The sequence below is a fragment of the Echinops telfairi genome, unplaced genomic scaffold, assembly GCF_000313985.2.
Source record: "Echinops telfairi isolate 266 unplaced genomic scaffold, ASM31398v2 ScPeMD7_7473;HRSCAF=8511, whole genome shotgun sequence".
Taxonomy (NCBI): Eukaryota; Metazoa; Chordata; class Mammalia; order Afrosoricida; family Tenrecidae; genus Echinops; species Echinops telfairi.
This window is the reverse complement of record NW_022111377.1, coordinates 12,309,975-12,333,815: the sequence shown is the minus strand read 5'-3', so window position 1 is coordinate 12,333,815 and position 23,841 is coordinate 12,309,975. Positions and strand designations below refer to the sequence as shown.

The window sequence follows — 23,841 nt, the reverse complement described above, 5'->3', positions numbered from 1 at the left end:
TTAGAAACCATTCAATGTAACTGGGAGTTCCCATGCTTGGATAAAGCAATACCATGTGGAAGAACTGACGCTGGCTGCCTCCCTCCAGAAGATGTTTCCTAGTTGATCTCATTGGGATGCCTCCATTGCTGTTCCTAGTTGTTTTACTTTGAGGAGTTTGAAATAGAGACAGCCCGATTTCTTTGAAACAAAGCAAGCATCTAGCTAGTCTTTTCACGTTAGCTCAGTCAGAAGGTGTCTGCTCCATTTCCAGGATTTAGCAAGTAGCCAGACGATGTAGGAATTCGCCTTTACCCTTTGGTAGCTGTCATTTCTTTTCTTTGCTGTTTTATAGTCGTGAAACCTTGCTTTTTCACCCCTTTAAGTGGCCAAAAGAAGACTGTTCTCTGGCACACTCCCAAGGCACGGCAACGAGTGACCTTGCTGCTGTGTGAAGGAGCCGTCTTGGTTTAGAAATCACTCGCAAGGCCCTGAGAGCAAGCAACCTGGATTATAGAAGGAGCCTCCGGAAACTCAGAGTATGTTCTTTCCTGTCTTTTCATCAGGACATTGGTTGTCCCTTAGCCAATGGTCACCAGCCATCAGGTCAAGAGGCATGCTTGCGGAATTGCATGGGGCATCAGCCATACTGCTGTCTTACGAGAGCCGGAGGAGGAACATGGAGGGGAATGAGGCCTTTAGTTTAGAGTTCTCTGTGATAAATGGTTCCTGATAACCTTCCCAGGTTCATCTTGGGGAAAGAGACACACGATGATGGACTGCCTGCATGCACATTCATCAGACTTGAAGTGAGACTGGGAGTAAAGCAAAACCAGACCGCCTCGGACAGAGCCAAAGAGCACGGAGCACTGCCCCAGACTGCCCCAGAGGACAGAGAGAAATCAGAACCCAAAGCTGACAATCAGGGGCTCAGAGTGAATCCGAGGCTTGAGATGTAGACATTTTAAACAAAGGTGCGCTCGCTTCATTAAGGGATTAGTGGCTGTCTGGTTTTGAAATTAGGAAAGGCTCAAAACGCAGATTCCTCAAATCGGCAGGCTCTGGAGTCTTGGCTGTGACCTGGGAAACGGGGTACAGGAAACACGGGGGTGATATCCCCCACTTTTAAACTATTTTTACTATCAAGATTAGAGCTATTTTTTTCCCTGAGTATCAGAAATATTCTAAAAGAACATTTTATGCTGCCATGGCAGGACATATGGTGTTTAAGTCTTCCACTTGAATCTCACAGGAATGCAGAAAAACAGCCAGAAAGCCAGAGGCGTGAACACTCGGATTTCGAAAGGTGCCGGTGCGTCCTTTGACAAGGCCCTCGCTGCGATTCTGTTTGTGGAAGCACTGGTGCCTGCTGCCCAGAGTTGATCCTGAGCAAGCGGTTTTTGTGTGTGAACTTCCACTACCCTAGCTGGCCTCTGCCACATTACCAGTCAGTCCCCAGGGGCCGACTCTAGTATTCCTTTCACGTTGGTTTATTTCATTTAATCTGCATCACGATACCTGTAATAACATATTTTACTGCCATTCGGACTTGTGTTCTATATTGGTTTTCAGTGCAAATATTTCGCTTGCTGGTTCACAAGGTTTTTATTTCCTTATCCCAGTAAGAAGCATCATTAGGGCATTCATCTAGTGGCCTTGAAATAATAGACAAGTCCAACGAATGGTGATCTTAGACAAAAATACTGGTTATCGTGCGGAGATCAGATTTCCAAAAGGCATAAAGCTTGGAATTTCCCAGATTCAATTCCTTCAGGAGAGTAATGAATGTGAAAGGTAGGGTTAACTTACTATTCATTCAGCAGGGAGCTCTCTTCAAAGATATACAGCAAGTGACACTGGAGACCCAATGCCATAGTAATGGCCTCTTTCATTTCACACAGCGGGATAGTGCTTTGGCAATAAAACTTAAGGATGGAATCATTCCTATTAGGACATAGTTTGTCAATTGAGTTGAACACTGATAGAATTCAGTGAGAAGCTCCATCAAAAGGGTTTGCTTATATAAATAAAATAGCTCGCTGTTTAACATAATGCATCATTAAATAATGGAAGTACAGGTATCTTATAGGCATGCAAAACCTGAGCAGAATGAACGATTGATCACTTTCTGACATTTCTAAAGGTCTCCTCCATTCCACTTAAAGTCACCTAAAAAAGGTTCATGTCTAAAATGATGCTCTACTTACAACTTACCCACATAGATTATATAGAATATTTGTTTATTCTTTTTATATTATAACCTATATTCTTCTTCTCTTCTCCCCTCTCTATCCTTCTATTTTATTGCTTGACCTCAGGCACACCACTTCAATGTTTAGAAAAACAAAATAGACAAACTGTAACGCTCACCATCTCCACCAAGGATAAATATAAGAACATCCCAGCAGTAACTGTTAAGATCCAGTTTTGAACAGACGGATCGGTTGACAGTGAGAGGCCAGTGTATAGGCCTATGAAGGCAGTTAGAGCACTTATCAGATTCATCAGGATGGCAATCTTAACAGAAAGCCCAGAGTTCAAGAGCACAGCAAAGTCACCTGCCATTAAAGGGGAAAATAAAATTAATATTTAACCGGTGATATCAGTCATAAAGTAATGTGCTATCAGGTTTGCTCAAATTTCAGCAACTTCATAAGTAGACTTGAATGATTGGTTAATAAAATGCTCTCCTGTTTCTCTAGGGTTCACGGCCAACTATTATGAAGCTACATCTCACGTTTTCTTTTCTTTTGTCTTTGTGACTGTGATGGGAGAACAGTTAACACTGCTACTAACCAGAGGGTTGAATGTACCCAAAGGTGTCTTGGAAGAAAGATGCAATGGTTTCTTTCTGAAAACCAGCCATCGAAACCCTGGGGCGTCCAGTCGACTCTGAGGCTCTGGGGGTCACCATAGCTAGGAAGTGACCAAACGGTAGTCGCAGGGTCATCAGCTTGACACCACTAGATGCTCTCGGGAGAAAGAGGAGGGTTTCCAAGCCTATAAAGATGTACAGTCTCGAGAACGCACAGGTGCTGTTTTACTCTGTCCTAAAAGATCCTCAAGACTGGGAATTGACTCAAGGCTGGTGAGTTTGGTTTGAGATGCTGCTTCTGCGGTCAACAAATACGCAGAGACCTGTGGCACACTCTGATGCCTGATGTCTGCGACATTGTCAACTTAGAGAAATGCAAAATAAAAACCCTTGCTTCCTGAAGGTTGCTAAATATCTCCACCCCCACCCCCCATGGCCTCCCCCCAGAAATTTGCCTGGTGACATCAGGAGGCAGTAAACATTCCAGGAGCTTTATTGCTTATTGATGTAGGGACTCCTATGGGAGGGAAAGAGACCCACTTACTTCATCCAAGGTTTTAATTTCATTGCAGAAATTGGTTGGAAAAAGAATATTCCCACCTAAGAACAATTAGTTCTTACATCATGGCCCTGCTTGAGACTCGCCCTCAGGAAGGGAACACAGAAGATACGGGTGCTATAGCAAAATGTGTGGCAAAGAAATTAGATGGTGCCCAGACATCAGATAAAATAGCGTCTGGGGTCTTAAAGGCTTGTCTCCAAGCAAGCAGCCATCTAAGTGAGACGTCAACTAACTTTACATGGAAGAAGCACATCATCATCAGTCAATGGAGGATTGTAAATCATATAACCTGAAATCGAGGGAGGGATTAGCATCAGAGCCTAAATTGTGAGAACCTGGTTTGCAGAAGGCTGTGGATGACAGTGGGAGCCCAAGAGTCATTTGTGGGAACTATATGGGAAATAAGCCCCTGGTGAATTCCCTCTATCCATAATTGAGGGATGGGAGGAAAGTGGTTACTAAACAAACTGCATTGGAGAGATGAGTACAGAAGATTAAAGGCAGGAATCTGACTTCAATGGTTCAAATGTTGTCAGTTGATCCCCCTCTCTGGTGCATGCTGTACCTGACATGGCTTTCAATATTTTCTGTATGTTTGTTTTGTTTTTGCTTATTCAGGTTATCTCAGAGATCTTATGTCATTGGAGGTCCCCTGAGAAGTTGTGTTGGTTGTTTTTCTGTTTCGATATATGAAACTCAGGATTGATGAAACAATGGGGACAGAGAGTAGAATAAGGGTTTTGGGCACAGTGTGTGTGCGTGTGGGGGGGGGGAGTAAAGGGGAGATGATGTCATCAAGGAGTCCAGGAAGAAAAAGAATGCTTGGAAACTGATTATGGTAGCAATTGTACAATTCTGCTTGACGTGATTGAACTACGAAATGGTATGCTATATGTATTAACTTCCAATTAATAAAATTTAAAAATAAAAATAACATTCCCTTAAGAAAAGTGTTTTAATGCCTTGATGAGTATAAGAACATTGTTATTCTCTATATATCTTTTCTTTTCCCCAAAGAAGAATGACCTCGTACTTAAATGACCTGTGACAGCATCTCTATTACTTAAAGTTTTGAACACTGAAAAGAGACTGCAAACCAATAAGGAGACAATCGAGGATTCCACTTCCTAGTTGTAACTGCGTAACGGGTCCTCTGAACAGATCACAGACACCGTGTGTGGTTGTCACAGACTTTTGTATGACATTGTGGCATCCAGCTGATCACTGGATATTATTATATTAGCAAACGGCACGAGCATGAGAATATGGCAGCCACACCAAGTCCACTTTCATGAGTTCAAGAAGGGTCCTGAATGAACAGCTCTACGAAGAATGAGTTAATGGTGAGCCCAAGAACTGTGGGCAATAAGCACTGGCTGGCAGAGAATGAGACTGGGGGCTGAGGGGCGATACAGAGGAAGCCCAGAAGCAACGTAGACCTCAAAGTAGAAGTACAAAGAGAGACTCTCAAAGTCCTCTCCCTAGGGCTTAGAAGCGCCTGGGCCAGCCTGTTCTGGGTCTGTTCCAGAATTGTCTATCCTAGCCCATTTTGATTCCTGGGAGGCAGGTTTTAAATGACAGGGTTATTAGGATTATCCAGAAAAAAGAATCCTGTATGCCTCTGCTACCATACGCCTGTCATTTCAATTTTCTGCCTGGCTTTCAGCACATTGTGAAAACCAGGTTGACGAAACCATGGCTTGGTTTTAATTTAAATGTGATTTTATCTCATTGGTCTGTTGGCTGACCTAATGGATAAAGTTCCCTTCTGAATGTTTTTCCCACATTTAATATGCACAATTTAAAGGTCTAGCCAAACTTTTAAAAAAGGATCTTTCTCTGAATAGTATGCTCCAAGACACCCAAAAAAAGAGTCACTTCTGGCCCTGGAAAATATTGTAAGAGTTCCACTGAATTTTACCATGGAGTCCAGGGATTTTTTTTCTCCCTATTCCTCTTCCTCTTATGGTTTAAATCAACCATGAGTGGGAAGAATCCACCTTTCAATTATATATTTGAGAAAGACAAGCCTATTAATAGTAGCTACAAAGATACCATGACTTCCTCAAAATGCCAAAAAGGAATTCCATTTGTCAGACTTACCCATTTCGTGTGGGATTTCATGACACAAGATAGCAATTGTTGTGGTCACTCCCGACTCGGATGAAGATGAGAAAGCTGCTCCTATCATTAGGCCATCTGCGAAATTGTGCAGGCTGTCGCCAACCAGGATCATTATTGCTAACAAGCTAATGGTGTTGCCTGAAGAATCAATCGAAGGTATAGACAGCATTAACAGAGCACTACACATTTCATAGAATTCTTCCAACAACCAAGGTTCCCATCCACCACCGGTCTTTTAAACTGCTTTGTACCAGATGGCCTTGCTTCGTTTCGGCGCACCAAAAAAGGCAGGATTGGAGGTGCAACTGTGATAATCAAACTGCTTGCATGGAAGGTCACGGATCTTCATAGCAGATCCAGTTAACGATGAGGTCAACTATGGATGGCCATGAACTGTTCCATCGCCTCACCCAGATATGCCAAGAGAAGAAAATGAGAATGCTTTTGTTTTAAATTCTCAAATGTCACTGAAGATCTCTCCATATGTGTCTTTTGAAAAAAAATTATAAAGTAACAATCATGCCATGGAATGCAATGAAATAGTGTGTTATTTACCAAAAAATTCCTTCTGAGATGAGCTTGTCCCATATTAATTTTGACTGCAGGGTCCTGTCTGGGTTGTGGGATCATTGTGTTTCACTCCCCGGGCAGTGCTCATGGCCCTTGTTTAGTCCCCAACGGGGACTGGGACAGACAGAAACACTACCAAATGCTCTGACCTCCACGTTGATTTTGAAACAACTATTTAATAGTCTCCTCTCTTTTTTTTGCAAAATAGTTTCTTATACCAGACAAGCTAGAGATAGAACAAAATGAAGAAAAGCATCTGGTTCTGTGGGGTTTTATTACATAATACATCTTTAATTAGGAGAGTGTCGATTAAACATTTAGATCATAATGGCTTGATTAAGGTTACTTTTTTTTGATGGTTCAGCCTCTGAAAACCAATCATATAATACAGAATGTCAGTAGAATGAAGGAAAAGAACCATGGGATGATCTTTATGGAGGCAGAGAAATCATTTGATAAAATCCACCAGCATTTCTTGTGAAAACCCTACAGGAGACTGGAAGAGGAAGGAACGCATCTATGAAAAGCCAACAGCCAACTTTACAATTAACGGATAAATATATTTTTTAAAGCTGCAGGGTGCAAAGTCAACAAATATCAATTGAGTTTCTATTCACCAGCAATGAGAACTATGAAAGGGAAATTAGGAAAACAATTCCATTTGCAGTAGCATCTAAGAGAATAAAATACATAGGTATCGATGTAACCAGGGACATGAAGGGCTTACAGAATGAAAACTATGAAGCTTTTGGATGAAATTAAAGAAGACTTAGATATGTGGAGAGATTGTCCATGCTTATGGATTTGAAAGCTTGATATTGTTAGTAAGATAGTGATACAAATCAAGCTCATGTTCGATGTAATCCCAATATTCCCATAGTCTGCTGTACAGAAATAGAAATATCAATTTTCAAATTTATATAGAATAGCAAAAGTTTCCAAATAGCTGAAGCAATTTTTCAGGAGAAGAAAAGTAAACAGACTTTCCGATTTTAAAACCTATTACGTATACCGCGCTAGTAATCAAAACAGTCTGATATTAGTATAGCAATAGACACACTGACCAATGGAATAGAATTGAGAATTCAGAAATACACCTACACATCTATGATTAGCTGATTTTTGATACGGGTGTTTAGTTCATTTGATGGGGGGAAACAGAGTCCCAGCCAGAAATGGTGCTGGGAATGCAAATGAATGTTCACCCGCAGAGAGAAACGGCCTGCGTGCCTCACACCACACCAACACAAAACCACATGAAAATGGATCAACTGTTTAAATGTACAAATGAAACGTTACAACGCTTACAGAGCAAGCGGGTGCAATGTGGTCAGGTCCACATCTCACCAAATGATTACCCAATAAACAAAAGCACAAAAAGCAAAAAATAATCATTTTTAAGTTGTACTTCATGAAATTAAAAACTTTTGTTCACCAGAAGACTTCACAAAATAAGCTAGGAGAATACCTTTAGAAAACATATCTCCGATAAGAGTATACATATTATATGTACAAAGTACACCCATATATATGATATATACGTGTATATAACATATACATGTGTAGCTATATCTGAAACAGGTACATACATACATATACATGTACACATACAGGTACATATATACATATACATGCACACATAGACAAGCTAGAGATACATATATATGTATATGTATGTATATATGTATATCTTGGACAATTTAACAATAAGAAGACAAATAAGCCAATCATAGGCAAATAGGCAAAGAACTTGAAGAGACGCTTTAACAAAAGAGACATTCAAGTGGCCAAGAGACGCATGAAGAGCTGCTCAACACGATGAGCCACAAGAAAGATGCAGATAAAAGCTACAATGACGTCTCATTTCACCCTTGTGGTATGAGGAGCCCTGGTGGCATGTGGGTTAAACAGTAAGGTCGGCAGTTTGAAACCATAGTCACTCTTCAGGAGAAAGACGAGGCTTTCTATGGATGAACGTGAAAGCCCAAAATCCGTTTGTGGAGTCTCCGCACCGTCAAGCCTCCAGAGAATTCCCTCAGCCCATAGACCAGAGATGTGACCAGTCTTGCCCTCGGATAAAATGCATTGGAAAGTGGGTTATTGCAGAGATCATTAGTTTGGAACCTCCCATATTCTCATTCGATTTCCCTTTTGACCCATTTACAACTTGCTCTAGTTCCTATTACATTCTGCTTTCACTTGGATTGACGTTTTTCTGTGTTTTATTTTGTTGTCGTTATTGGGGCTCTGTATGATGTTCTTTTTTTAAAGTGTATTCACTTGTTTTTTAGTATACTTTTTATTGGGATATAGTTAACACATGATACAATTTAATGGTTCAATGACATTAAGAAGATTTGTGCACTCATCACCTCAGTCAGTTTTGGAACATTTTCATGTACTCACTGAAGTAGGCTTCCCATGTCGCCCACATCACAGCCCCAGGCAATTATCAATCCAGATGCTGCCTATAGAGATCCACCCATCCATCGCTTCTTATGCAGAAATCATGTGTAATACAAACAGGAAGCAAGAATCAAAGAAAATTTGAAAAGCCCAACAATAGTAAATAGACAACACAGAGGAAAACCTCATCCCATTAGGAACTGAAACAACTTTAAAATGGGTCAAAAGGGAAATTAAGTAATAAGACATTATCTTTTAACCTAACTACATTGGCCATAATCGACTTTACAATGTGTTCTGTCTGATAGCAAGGCTATACACCTCCATAGACTATGGTCAAAAGGAATTCATCACTAAAGCTTAATCCATGTGGGGACCCTGCAAATCCATTTGGGGCTTCTACTGTCATCCCTAGCCTCCTGCAAACCAGATGTTTATAATTAAATTCTATACCATTGGCTAAGCTAATAACAATCAATTGATGTGCCTTATTCCCTAGGAGGTTGATTTATAATGTTATCTGTCATAAAATGACAGGAATGTCCTTAAGTGAACCACATGAATGAACTACAGATATACAAATATTATTTGGGCTTAGACTTATCTCTAACCCCAATCTCAGAACATTTGGTTCTATTGCATGGCCTGCTCGATGCCCGCCCCCATGAAGAGATCACCAGAGATATAGGTGCTAAAGCAAAGCGTGGCGAGGAAACTAGATTGTGACCAGCTATGAGAAAGAATAGTGTCTGGGATCTTAAAGGCATGTCTCAAAACAAGCAGTCATCTAAATGAGGTTTCCACAAGTCTGCATGGAAGAAGCATGCCAGCCTGTGTGATCAAAGGAACGTAAGTAACAAAATACAAATCTGAAAGAGGGACTGATATCAGCGCTTAAAAGGTCTGATTAAAATCCAGGATAGGTAGATCTACAGAGATAGTCACTAGACTAATAGCTCCTTAGGGTTATGGCAGAAGTTAGGGGTAATAGGGTGCTAATTATGAGTACAAGAATGAAGAAAATGTTCCCAAATTGATTGCGGTTATGACTGCACAATCCTTTTAAATATATTTCAACATTTGAATTGTGTGCTACGTGGATAATAGGTCACTAAAACTGTTTGTAAACAAAAAGAGTTACAGTCTAGGAAAGCCGCAAGGCAGTTCTACCCTAGCTTGTAGTGTTGCTATGAGTCAGAATGGACTTGATTTTGACAGCAGTGAGTGACTGAGTATGGTTAAGATTCAAAACAAACAAATAACAGAAGCTGGAGTGAATATGAAAACTGGAACTCTTATCCATGGATCACGGGAATGCAAAATGATATGACAGTGTGACCATTCTTCAAAACCCTAACAGTAGTGCTGTCATAAGATTCAGCAACTCAGCGGTAGCTATACTTCTCATACACCCAATACAGTGGAAAGCCCTGACTCAAAAAGAGATGTGTACGTCAATGTTTATTGCAGTATTTTTCATAAAAGGCAAAAAGTAGAAACAACCTCAGTGCTCATTAGCATATTAATGGTTAACAAAATGTGGTAGATGCATATCATGGAATACTACTGAATGTCTTCAGAGGCTATTTTTATATACAACCAAATGCCTCACAGAATCTGCTTCTTTGGTGTGGAGGTTTAGGGCCATGGTTTCATGTGACATACCAATTCAATGATATAACAGCATATTTAGTGCTTCTTAGTTCCTTGCATCATGTGCATCATGACTGAGATCATTAACACTTGCAAGCATTGAGCCACAGCTCAACAGTTGGCCTCTGCTCACCTAGCAACAGAGGAAGGAGAGTCAGGAATAGGAGGGTATGACATAGAATGTGTGCTTGTCTCCAGGAACTGCCTCCTTCCTTTCCCAAGCGACCAGAAGAACTGGATGGTGCCCAGTTGCCTTGAGTAGTTCAATCAAAGCTTTCATAGAATCCTATTCAAAGGGAGAAAGTGTAGCAAGAATACTAATCAAAAGGTAGGGAATAGAAAACAGAAATATCATGGATTTTTTTTTTTGATCCACACAGGGTAGATGAACCTCTGAAACTATTGCCCTAATATCTTTAAACTTTGAACCAAAAGGATCCCCTGGAGTCTTCTTAAAACCAATCATAATTTAGCTTAACTGGTAAAAATGGTCCACATTATGCTCTTTTAAGAACTGTATGGGATGAGACAGTCAGGAGCAATTTGAACGATTAGATAAGAAGCTTAGTGGGCAGTGAGTTTACGTTGTGGGAGAGAAACACGCTACTGTGTGAGAGGAGTTGTACAACTCCGTTACTGCAATTAAATTGTACATATAGACACTGCTGAGCAGTGTCTATTCTGCTGTGTTTCTTCTCAACAACAACAAAATAAGTAAAATGAGCGAGGCTGTGTGATTTTTTTTTTGAAGAAAGAATTTCTGTTTAAAGAAAGGAAAAGTAGATATTGGTATAAACCGATTATGAAGTTGAATAACTAACAAATGCAAAAAAGTATTTTGAGGACATTTTTTTCTGATTGTTAAACTGCCCTGGTCTGTAATTTAATCAGAACAGTCATTAAAAGCCATTATGATATTCTTAAACTTCATCAGGTATTAATAGCATTTTGCTTCTAAAACTATGCCTTTATAGGAATATCATTGTAAGACTAACTTATGCCCTCCTTATGGCTTACTGATTCATTTTAATTTTTTGTGAAAAACAGGAAGATTCCACGCAATAGTCACAGAAAGCACAGAAAAAAATATCAGATTATTGAATTCAGAGAGCTCTTCTTGGCATTGCCTGGATTTGCTCAGTCTAATAATTCTACCAGCTGTTCCTCTTGGTTTCCTGAAATAAAAGTTGCTCTTTGTGAAAGAAAAAGAAAAGTTTGCAGTAATACATTTGACAATGCTGAGGCATCTGATTAAAATAGAGATTTCCACAGATCAACATGCAGTTTTGATATTAATTGCCTATCTTCAAATGGAAGATTTTTGCCCAATATATACTCTGCTGGAAAACAGTGTGGCCCATTTTTTGTTGTCTATTCTTCTATTAGCACTGATCATCTGTTTTAAATACCAGCTCATGGATATATAATAAGCCACTAGGCAAATAATGCATATTTGCCTGTAAGTCACAAAGAACACCACATAATATTTAAGATAATTTGTTTTATTCAATAGAAGAGAATGATTGGCATTCATTGGTAATTTAATGTACTCATTAAACAATTATCTCTAATACTTTACCTTTACTTGTATACCTGGCAGTCATACTGAGTGCCGTGTTTCTAAACAGTCAGATGTTTTCCATAGTGAAGGATGGGTTAGAACTTGTATCATTTTGCCTTTTTGTTTATTTAACTCAGACGGTGGGCAGGGTTTTCAGATCCTGTCTTTTGAAACACAAGCTCCACCAATGAGGTAAGATGAAACAAGTAATCAAATATTTGAAGCTAATTCAATATGTGCCTGGTAAAGGGGCAATTGAATAATCTAATTTGGATTTATTCCGTATTCAAGTTCTAGGCCAAGCTTGATATCTGAAGTGGAAAGCTATCAGCCCCACAGAACATTGGACTAAGACAGTCATTGCTCCCTAATTTAGCATCAGCCCCCTGTTTCTAATTTCCCGTGGCATATCCTTCCCCACCACACCCCCTCTTCCTTTCTTTCAGAAACAAAATTAAACAAAAACAAAGGTCTACTGTGGACCTACTGTGTGCTGGGCATTCTAAAAATTACTCCAAGAAGTGAAAGTAAAGAAGGAAATATATTATGAATAATGTCCTGAAAACAGAATTGAACAGCTGCATGACTACATAGTTTGAATCAAATAAGTAAGTTGCATGAGTTAATGTCTCTAACACATTTACAATAATGATGTTTATAAAAAAGAGTTTTCTCTTATTCGTTTTCTCTGTATAGCCAACTACATTGCAAACTAGGATCAAATCAGTGATATTTTATTCTCCCTTTTATGCACATTGATTCAAATATTTCTTGAATGAATGAACAGATTTGAGAGAATGATCACAAGGATGTAGTTGGTGCATTTGCACTTCTTTAATTTTCTAATATGCAGTTTACTAGCTATGTAATCCTGAGCAGTTCGTTAACCTCCTTATTAGTTTCTTCATGTGTATAATCGGGTGATAATTATTCTAGCCACTTAAGTTGGCTGAGATTACTGAAAGAGATCATCATTGTCAGGGACGTAGCATTGTGCCTGGTATAGAATGAGTGTCCGATGCATCTTTTTATTAGTGGTTAGCTAGGTTCTTATGGTAAAAATCATATACGCCAACATTAAGATGCCGATATGTGGCACAAAAGAGTAATATAATTGAGGAAAATGGGGGGAAATCTCAGAAACAACTGATGAAAAATGAAAGTAGACAAAACTTCAAAGAAACATGAGTCAAAGATTAACGAATTGCTGATTAAAAGATTAATCAATTTAGCAAGGTTCTCTAGTCATCCAAAATCAGCAGACACTCTTACAAGAGTCATTAGTGAACTTTCCTGGGAACTCACATCAAGAGGAAGGATAGGAGAAGATGATTACACCTATGGTATTAAACTGGGTGGGGCAATCTGCCATTGAGGAACAATGCTTTTGCAGGACTTATATAGAACTCAAGGGGAAAATATGCCAGGTATTAAGTTTCTAAATTGTCACTTTTGACCTGGTTTCCATACAGCCTTTGGTGAACTGGGACATTAGATTCGGTCCTCTTGTGATGCACCATACCCTTCATGGACCACACCAGAAGAATCTGAGTTGGAAACCCCACTGAGGGAACTGGACTTTACCGTGCAGCAGATTTAAGAAGTGAAATAACCCCTTTGAACTTAAGACTGAGTTGCTCTAGGGGGAGAAGAAGCAGATGATTGCTAACCCAAGGTTAGGGAAATGGTGGTCATTGGACTTTGGTTTTGTGAGGGTGCCCAACAAAGAGTGACCCAGGACCAACATCTACTTGTTGTTATCAAGCTCTCTCTGCTTTCCTGTGAAAAGTGGTAGCCCACCAACCATGGTCCTGCCTTTATAAGTGTTATTGAAAGTAGTGCCATAGGTCCAGTCCTCCTGGCTTGGGAAATAGTGTCTAGTAACCCACTTCAAAACTGTACAAATTAACAATGCATGTACTGCAGTCTAAAAAGGTATCCTACACATGTATAAATTCCTCTTCTCAACAGTGTTTTAAATTTTATACCATTGACTAAAATAATGATACTATCAGTAGAATTGCCTTTATGATACATTCCAATAAAATGATACTGATGTCTCTAAATTGAACTAGGGACATATATACACCATTTTTATACATGTGTATATATATATATTTTTTTTTTTTTGAACTCTCACTTGATCATAGCTCTAATATAAGAATAATTAGTTCATGTGACATGACCCTACTCAGTATTTGCCCTCATGAGATTGCTGAAGAAGTTGTGATAGCACAATGTGATGAAGAAATCAGATGTTGCAGCCTGTGTGATCACAAGGTGTCGAAGGGATCAGGTATCAGGCATCAAAGAACAAAAAATCAAATCATGGTGAATGATGGAGAGTGCAGATTGGGGATCCAAGACCCATTTGTAGGCAACCAGACATCTCCTTATGCGGGGAGGAAATGAGACAGTCAGGGTGCAGTGTAGCAACAAGGAAACATACAACTTTCCTCTAGTTCCTAAATGCTTCCTTCCCAGCCCCTCCACTATCATGATCCCAATTCTACCTTACAAACCTGGCTAGACCAGAGGATGTACACTGGTACAGATAGGAACTGAAAACACAGGGAATCCAGGACAGATGATCCCTTCAGGCCCAGTGCTGAGAGTGGCTATACCGGGAGGGTGGAGAGAGGGTGGGGTGGAAAGAGGGGATCGATTACAAGGATCTACATATAACCTCCACCGTAGGGGATGGACAACAGAAAAGTGGGTGAAGGGAGACGTTGGACTTTGTAAGACATGACAAAATAATAATAATGTATAAATTATCAAGGGTTCATAAGGGAGGGGGTAGTGGGGAGGTAGGGTAAAAATGAGGAGCTGATACCAAGGGCTCTAGTGAAAAACAAATGTTTTGAGAATGATGATTGCAACACATGTACAAACATGCTTGACACAATGGATGTATGTATGGATTGTGATAAGAGTCGTACAAGCCCCCAACAAAATGATTTTTAAAAAACCCACCTGAAAAAAAGAAATCAGATGGTGCCCAGCTAATAGAAAAATAGTGTCTGAGGTCTTAAAGACTTGTCTCAAAACAAGCAGTCATCTAAGTGAGGAGTCAACTAAATTCAGTACGTGTGATCCAAAGATTATAAATAACAAAATTCAGACCCTGAGGAGGGAACAGTACCAGAGCCCAAATTCTAAACACTTGGTTTGCAGAAGGTTTTGGATCATAGTGGAAGTCCAAAATCCATTTCAGGGTCCCTACATGAATCGACTCTACAGTGAATCCCCAATGACAATAGTCTAGAAAGGTGACTTGCCTTAAGAGCAGACAAAGAGCATTATGTAGTAGACTTTAGTAGCTGTATTTAGTCTGAAATACATCATCTTGTCATTAGATTTCCCTTTAGATTCCTTTTGAATTTATTCTGGTTTTTTAAATATTTTCTGTTTCTTTTCGATTGAGATTTTTTTCTCTGTTTTATTTGGTCAATGTTGTTGGACCCCTTTGTTATTTGTTTTGTATGTTTTTCTCTATAGAGAAGTCAGGGCAGGTGGATCGATGAAGAAAGCAACTGGATTAATAATTACATAGAGGCCTGAAAGGGGGTGTTGGGGAGAAATGTGGAGTCAATAGAAAAGTAAGAAAATGTTTCAAAGATGATTGTTGTGATGATTGTATAATGCTTCTTAATATGATAGAACTATTGAATCATGTCATATGTTAAATTATATCTCAATAAAACTACCTTTTTAAAGTAAAGGAAAACAAAGTCCTATAAGTGTTAGTTAATGCAGTTCAGAAATAGGAATCATAGAAAGGAAAAGAATTAAAAATCACTATGGGAAAATGAGTGAATAAATAAGATATGAACCATGAACTATCTCTGATTTAACTTCACTATCTTTATGACGGTGTTACAAATGATACAAGCATTTGTGAGGCATTTCCATGAGCTGTGATAGGAAATGAAAACCTGTTAAGTGACTGGGGAAAATACTTTTCTTTATAGATGTGTTTGTGTTTTTCTTTTATTTGAATGCTAATGTGATCTTACCGTAGATACTCGTGTATAAGATGAGTTCTTCAGCACGTTTTTAATGCAGTTTTTGTGGTAAAATTAGGTGCCTCAGCTGATAGTCAGGTCGGCTTATACTTGAGTATATATGGTAGATAATTTTTTTTCATGCAAGATAGTATGCATTTGTCAAAACCAATACAGCAAAAAAGTAAGCCCTCATGTAAACTATTGACTTTAATTGATAATAATGCATCCATATTATAATTCATGTAAGATATCAATAATAGAAATTGTGTGTAGGGGATAGGAAGGTTATAAAGAATGCTGTATTTTCTACACAATTCTTCTGTAAACCTAGCTTCACTAAAAAATAGTCAACCTTTAAGAAAAGAAAACCATTATGTTCAAAACATATAGTTGATATTAATCAGTAGTATAGTTGAGAAATTGATAGAAAATCTCTGTTCACAATTTTATCAAGAGGTTTTTAATAATGAAATGTATGCCAAGTATGAAAACTGTATGGTGCTGCCATATCTATTTAAAAATAACTTTCATTTTTATCTCTGGCATTTTATTCAGTAAAATTTTAATTTTTTAAAAAGTCCTCACAGCAGCTGTGATCGTACAAGATCATTAGCAGCCATATCTCTCAGTCACTGCCACCAGGTCAATGCTGACTCATAGTGACCCCATGTGGGTTTCCGAGACTGTAATGGTTCACTGGAGTAGAAAGTCTAGTCTTTCTCCCATGGAGCTGCTGGTGGTTTTGAACTGCAATCCAGGCAGATTTCAACCCAACAAGCAACATTACCCTACTGGCCTCTCCCTGTGCCGCTGAAAAGAGTGATGAAAGTTGAAGACATGTGGAAACAAGCAGCCCCGTGGATTGCTAGATCATGGAACCCCAGCCTCCACCATTCTGAGACCAGAGCTAGAGGCTGGTTTGCTACCACTACCAACTGCTTAGACCTGACGAGAGTGGGAGAAACATGTTCAACAAAACTCCAAATCATAAGGAAGACCGGCATTACTGGTCATATGGAAACTTATGGAACCTGTCAGACCACGGCCTTTAGTTCCCCCCTCAGATCAGAACTGAACTCACTCCCCTGGCTCCACTTACAGCAAACAAGAGGAAAGCCTTCCAAAGGAAAAATAACACCAGTGATCCACCATTTCAGGTCAAAAGCAGTGTCTACCCAAGGATGGAATTGAGAATGGACAGGAAAGGACAAGTAGAAAACACAGGGAGGAAGTGTGATAAGGGATGCTCCACAGAGAGGATGGCAAGGGGTGAGCTGAAACAAGCTATCTTTGAAGTCTTTAATGTGAAACAGATGATCTGCCCCATAAACCTTCACCCACGTCAAGGTCAAAACCAGAGGACAAACCAGTACTCACATTTCCTGTGGAAGGCTGTCATCCTGCCTATGGGAATTTCGGCTGCCTGTAAGTCTTCTGGGCTTTTCTATTTAAAATGAAAAGATAAGTCATGAAGGTAAGCATTCGTCACTCTTCTGTTGGAAAAACTAAACACCTAAAGGATCACACTGTAGTTTAAAAGACATAACAATACTCTGTGTGTATTACCTCTTGCTACTCAGTCCATTTCAACTCACATTGACCCTGTAAGACAGAGCAGAGCTGCCCCCCCCCCTTCCCAATACTGTAATGTTTATGAGTAGCAGCCCTGATGAGCTGAGGGGATGTTTGGCTGCAACGGAAATGCTGGCAGTTTGAAGCCATCAGCAGCTCTGCGGCAAAAAGGGCTGGTGATCTGCGTCCATAATCATGCCACCGCCACCAACTAGGTTTGGAGGCAGAATGACCCAATAGGGCAGCATAGAACTGCTCCATAGGGTTCCCAAGACTGTAGATCTCCATGAGAGCAGATCGCCTCGGGTTTCTCCCACTCAGCACTGGTGGCTTTGAACCTTGGACCATGTAGTTAGCAGCCCAATGTTTAATCCACTGTACCAGCTGCGCTCTTTCCATAGAGATTACAGCCCAGGAATCTCTATGGGGATGTTCTATTGTGTCCTATTGAGTTGCTGCAATTGACAATGACTCCAAGGCCTAGAGCAACAGTCTTTAGAGAGACAGACTATTACCATTTCCTGAAGATTGCCTGGGCAGGTGGGTTCAACCCACTCACCTTTGGGTCAGTGGTGGAGTATTTCAACTACTGTGCCCCCAGGATGTCTCTTTAGATGCCTACTAGACCTTCTAAACTCAGACAAACATAGGAGGGAGGCCTGCAGGTCTGGGAGCAGAGCATGGTTTTTGGATTCTCTACATTCAAATGAAAATACACTCGTGCTGTTCAGAATCTTCCATAGATGGCAAGCCAGTCTGTGCTTCAGACTCTCCAACTCAGAATGCTTTCACGAAATGTAAGAGCTGCAGGGATAGGAAAAGAAAAGGTTCTGGACCTCATGTGACACCACTCCCATGTGCTGGATCATGCATCTGGGATTTGTTTTCCGATATTAGCAGATGATGTATTCTGGATGGAGAAAAAACTCAAGTGAACCCAGCACCTCATTCCAATCATCATAGTATAAATAATCTTTTTTTGTTGCTTTGCCAGTCAGAAACAGAATATTGCCAATTAAGAAAGTAGATCAGCAGATTTACAAAAGACAGATAGAAGAACTTAACCCCCACACACACCCCTCCTCACCGTCTTTCATCTTCTCATATGCCAGAAAAGTGTTTGAGGCTAGTGTCTGGATGAGTTAAGGTTTCATGATTTTATTTCAGAGATCGACTCATAGTTCAATTCCAGGGGTGACTCTTCACCTCTCCTTGCCTCTGATTGTTATATAATGTGGGAGAAAAAATGATTTTCACCTGCCTCATGACCATGCCCCTTTAAAAAATTCATTTTTTACATTTTTGTATGTACATTTTTGTAGGTAAAAGAGAGAAAATGAAAAAATATATAAATATATATAAAAATAAAATATTTAAAAAGAGAGGAAATAAATGTAATGTTCACCTGTTTTAATAACAACAGTTATCCCAAAAAGATATAGTGAAAGTGTAGCTATCTTTGGAGAGGTTTGGGTACGAAGCTTCAAGAACAGCAGGAGGACCTGTAGGAGGCAGGGTTAGTAGGAAGGCCACTTGCATAAAATGTTTGGTTCTAGAAACACAGACTATCAATGCAATGCTTTCAGATTATTACAAAAAACCTTTAATTCCACGAAAATTCAAAGATTTACATCACAAGTTGCTTTTTATTTTCTCTCAAGAAAGCTGTCCGTTGGGACAGAATGTAAAGGATTTGGGAGGCAAACATCCAAGACAACGTAATGATTCAAAAGGATTGTGAGTTCCCCTCCAGCAACTTCCGCCACTTGCCTGTCAGTTGGTCCACTGCAGGGGCTTGGGTGTGGCTGTCACTGGTGATTCAAGTACCAGCAGGGTCACCCAAAGTGGACAGGCTGCAGGACAGCTTCCAGACGAAGAACAGACTATGAAGACGAAATAGACTATCCACTTCAGGGGAACTAGCCACTGAAATCTCTATGGATAGCATCAAAGCATTGTCTGTTACTGAAAACTAATGAGTAGAAGCTGAGCATTGTTATAGGTAGTGCTAGGCGACAAGCTCCTCAGGCCAGAAGGCACTCAAAGTACGACCGAGGAAGAGCTGCCGTCTCAAAACAGAGTCATCCATAGTGATGTGGATGAATCAGGCCTGTGAGCAAACATTTCAGGACTTTCCTTTGTTGACGGGGCATGACTCAACATGAGAAGAAACCGTTGCAAACATCAACTAATAACTGTAAGAAGTATGAATTTGGAAAACATATGTCATTAAAACTGAAATGGAGCACACAAAGAAAATATTCTCGGCTAGTGTTGCCATTTTGAAACAGCCTGTGTGGGAATGACACGGTCAAGAGGAGTAGCTGAACATGCATTCTCAAGAAGGACATTCAAGATCTGTCTTCAGGCACAATGCTGTCTGTGATAGCATAATGTTCACCTGCGTACAAAGAAATCCAATCACTACAAGTACGATTCCAATTCATGCACCAACCACTAAAGCTAAAGATGAAGGAATTGAAGAATTCTACCAACATCGAGTCTGCAATTGATCAAACATACAATCAAGATGCACTGATAATTATTGGTGATTGGAATGCAAAAATTGGAAGCAAAGGTAAAGAAACAATACCGGAAGATATGGTCTTGGTGACAGAAACAAGGCTGGATATTGCTTGATGGAATTTGCAAGACCATTGAGTTCTTTATAGCAAAAATATTTTTTCAGCAACAAAGAACTGACCAGAAAATGTCAAAGGGCAACTCGGAAGTCAAGGTAAAATATTATCATAAAATGTGCAAAGATCTGAAGTGAAAAAAACAAAAGGGAAGAACATGCTCAGCTTACCATAAACTGAAAGAACCTAAGGAAAAAATTCAAACCTCCAGTTGCAAGTTTGTAAAATTCTGTGGGCAAAATATCGAATGATGCCGGAAGCATCAAAAGATGTAAAGAACACAGAGAGTCACTGTACCCAAAAGACCAGTCGACATTAAACTATTTCAAGATGCAGCATATGAGCAAGAACCAATGGAACTGGAGGAAGAAGTCCAAGCTGCGTTGAAAGCATTGGCACAAAAAAAATACTAGTGTCCAAGAATTGATGGAATACCTACTGAAATCTTTCCAAAAGCTGACGAAGTAAATGGAAGATCATCCAACAATGGTTGCAGCGATACACTGACAGGGAGCTGCCAGAGATTCAAGCTGGCTTCAGAAGTGGTCATGAAACAAAGGATATCGTTGCTGACGTCAAATGGATCTTGGCTGAAAGTAGAGAATACCAGAAAGATGTTTCTTTGTGCTTCGTGGACTATGCTGAGGCCTGGAACTGTGTGGATCATAATAAACTACGGATAGTCTTGAGAAGAATAGGAATTCCAGAGCAGTTCATTGTGCCTCTGCGGAACCCGTTCACGGATGAAGAGGCAATTCGGTGAACAGAGCAAGGGGACGCTGCAGGGTTTAAAATCAAGAATGGTGTGAGTCAGCGCTGTATCCTTTCCCATGCTTCCTCAGTCTGTATGCTGAGCCCCTCATCAGACAAGCTGAACTCTGTGAAGAAGAATGAGGCATCAGGATTGGAGGAAGGCTTACTAACATCCTGCCATCTGCAGGTGACACAACCTTGCTGCTGAAAGTGAGGAGAACTTGAAGCTGTTGCTGATGAAGATCAAGGATTGCGGCCTTCGGTATGGATTACGACGTAAAGCAAAGAAGACGGAATTCCTCACAACTGGCTCAATAAGTGGCATCTTGACAAGCAAAGAAAGATTGATATTGTCAAGGATTTCCTCTTTCTTGGATCTACAATTGACGCTCATAGAAGCAGCAGTCAAGAAATAAAAAGATGTAACTACTGTCCAAGATTACTTCCAAGTTTTGAAGAACAAGGAGGTTACTTTGAGGACTAAGTTGTACATGAGCCAAGTCATGGTATTTTCAATAGCCTCATAGGCATGTGAAAGTTGGACAAATTAATAAGGCAGACTGAAGGAGAAATGATGCATTTAAACTAAGGTGTCTGGCAAAAAAAATTGAAAGTACCATGGATTGCCAAAAGAATAAAGAGAGCTGTCTTGGAAGAAGTACAGCTAGAACGTTCTGCAGTGGCAAGGGTGGGCTCACATACATTGGACATGTTATCAGGAGAGCTCAGTCCCTGGAGAAGGACATCTTCCTTTGTAGAGTGAGGAGCATTAAAAAGAGGAAGGCCCCCAGGGAGACGGATTGGCACAGTGGCTGCAACAATGGGCTCAAAAATAAGAGCAATTGGGAGGGTGGCCCAGGAACACATTCTTTTGAGGAGGATTAACTCAATGGCACCAAAGGACTCCCTCAACCCCTACTGTGGGGAATACAGCAGGACCTTGAATACACTAAAGAATCCTAAACTACATCATTGCTATTTCACCTTGATTTATTCTGTTCTCTTTTACCTTTATTTATTTTTGTTTTATTTCACCTTTATTTTATCTTATTTAGTTAGTTTTACATTTTATTTTATTTTTATTTATTTTATTTCACCTTTATTTATTCTATTCGATTTCACCTTTGTTTATTCTATTTCACTTCTAGTTCACCCTTTGCCGTGTAACTTACAAAGGGAATTGTGATTAAATTAGCGAGTTCCAAAACACACACACACATACACACACACAGCCGCGCGGCCAGCAAGTTGATTGATTCCGAGAATTAAAATAGATCATTAGCATCAAAGATTCTCTCATATGTCGCTTGGGGACTGGAAATTCTTCATTCAAGGTGAAGTTAGGATTAAAGTGATTTTAAAACTAATTCCAGTCTGACGTTATCATCTTACGAATCACATTTCAGTTATTTAAACAGCAAACATCATAAGGCTCTTAAAATAAAAATTTAAGGAGCATTTCTTGCTAACACAGGGAAGTCAGTTCTCTGTCTGAAATCTGCGGTCAGACTTCTGTTTTGCTATGCTAATGCACAAGGAAAAGGACACCATGCTTCGTATAGGAGAGGGGCAGAAAAAAGAGGATGACCCTCTAGGAGAAGGATGGACACAATGGCTGCAACAATGGGCTCAAACAAGAACAATTGTGAGGATGGCACAGGGGCAGGCATGGCTTCTGTTGCACATAAGGTCGTTAGGCGTTGAAAGCTACAGCACCTAACAACTGTGTCCAAGGAATGGCTTCTTTATTGATTCTCTGACTTAGGGCTCTATCCTTGAAATGTAAACCCTCTACCCCAATGTCAAGGTTACAGGAGGCACGTTTTACAACAAAATTATTGTGGTAGCTACATAATCTGTTGTCAATTTGAGAGGATTAAGAGTGAAGGGGTGGAGTTTCGCCTGTCAATCAGATCATAGTTTGATGACCTCATTTGGAGGTGCTAAGGAGATAAATAGCTTGCCGGAGGCAGGACACACACTCACTCCCTGGGAGATATCCCTGTTGACAAGCCATATGAAGCTACCAGAAGCCTGGGAGCTGAAGGAGCCATGTGGAGAACCACGCCAGTGCTGAGATGCTTACAACAATGCGACTGGATCCACAAGACTTTCATCCACTGGCCTGTGCTTGTCCTGCATTCAGCACTATTGCATGCGTTTCGTGAGTCTGAAGAGGAATTTATAGATTGGTATTGGACATATGGGCTAATATTGGACTTATGGACTTGATCTGGACTGGGCTGGTATGATTTCTCAATATTCAATTGCTCTTGCATATAAAGTTCTTTCCTACACACATATGGGTGTTTACGAATTTGTTTCTCTAGTCTACCCAGACTAATACAATTATACTTTACTCTCGCATTAGCTTTTTCCCCTTTAATTTTTATTTACCTTCAGAATTCAAATTGAAGTAGCCCGGTGAATATGACTAGAAGTGTGTTCTGAGTTAATATGGGAAAAGTTTTGGAAAATCATATTAGCAGAAGATACTTGCTGTTGGACTAAATCAATTCTCTCCTCATCTAGAAGTGAATTGCCCACCTGTTGATGCACTGGATAATTCTTTTCAGTCTCCTCCACACAGCCAAGGATTACTCAATGGTAAAACCAAAGGTCAACTTTGGTGTATGAAAACATGCAAACAAAATAATTAAGGAAATGTATATGCAGCCATACATGTTTCAAGTTGATGTAGGCAGCAATGATGTGACACTATGGAAAATGGGCCTCACTTTTAAAAACAAATTTCAGCTACTTGACCCAGCTCAAGACAGTATTTATTATGATCAGTAATAGGCAAATCAGGAATTAATTCTATTGATCTTTTCTACTGACTTTCATATCTTTATTCAGGAATAAAAGTAAGAGGAAAATTAACTCAGTATTAAACTTCAGTTCTGTAACATACCAACTGGATAGCTGAAGCAGATTGGCCACTTAACTCGGAGTCCAGTGCTTGATGGTGGGAATGCCCCACATGTCTATTAATCCAAGAAACTTCCTGTGGGGTGAGAATGGTTTGCAGTTAGTGCTGAAGCCAGAATACCATAGTTGCAGCCATTGTTGTTTCCACAAGTCAATTTAGCCTTGGTCCCAAGGTCATAATGGTGGAAGCACAACAAGAGTAGTGGGGAAATCTCACTGCAATACTGTTTGCTAAGGTGCCTCCGCTTGCAGAAGCCCAAGCCTGC

The 23,841-nt window shown here is 39.9% G+C and overlaps 1 protein-coding gene across 1 annotated transcript in view; it reads right to left on the bottom strand.

Moving 5' to 3' along the window:
* SLC39A12 (solute carrier family 39 member 12) overlaps positions 1–23,841 on the bottom strand; it is a 76,817-nt gene that overhangs the window by 14,706 nt on the left and 38,270 nt on the right. The window contains exons 10-13 of the mRNA XM_004716020.2: positions 23,559–23,651; positions 17,058–17,124; positions 5,460–5,618; positions 2,350–2,537 (exon numbers count right to left, since the gene is read on the bottom strand). Of these exons, the coding sequence (XP_004716077.1) occupies positions 2,350–2,537; positions 5,460–5,618; positions 17,058–17,124; positions 23,559–23,651 (507 nt within the window). The remainder of the gene's footprint in view (positions 1–2,349; positions 2,538–5,459; positions 5,619–17,057; positions 17,125–23,558; positions 23,652–23,841) is intronic.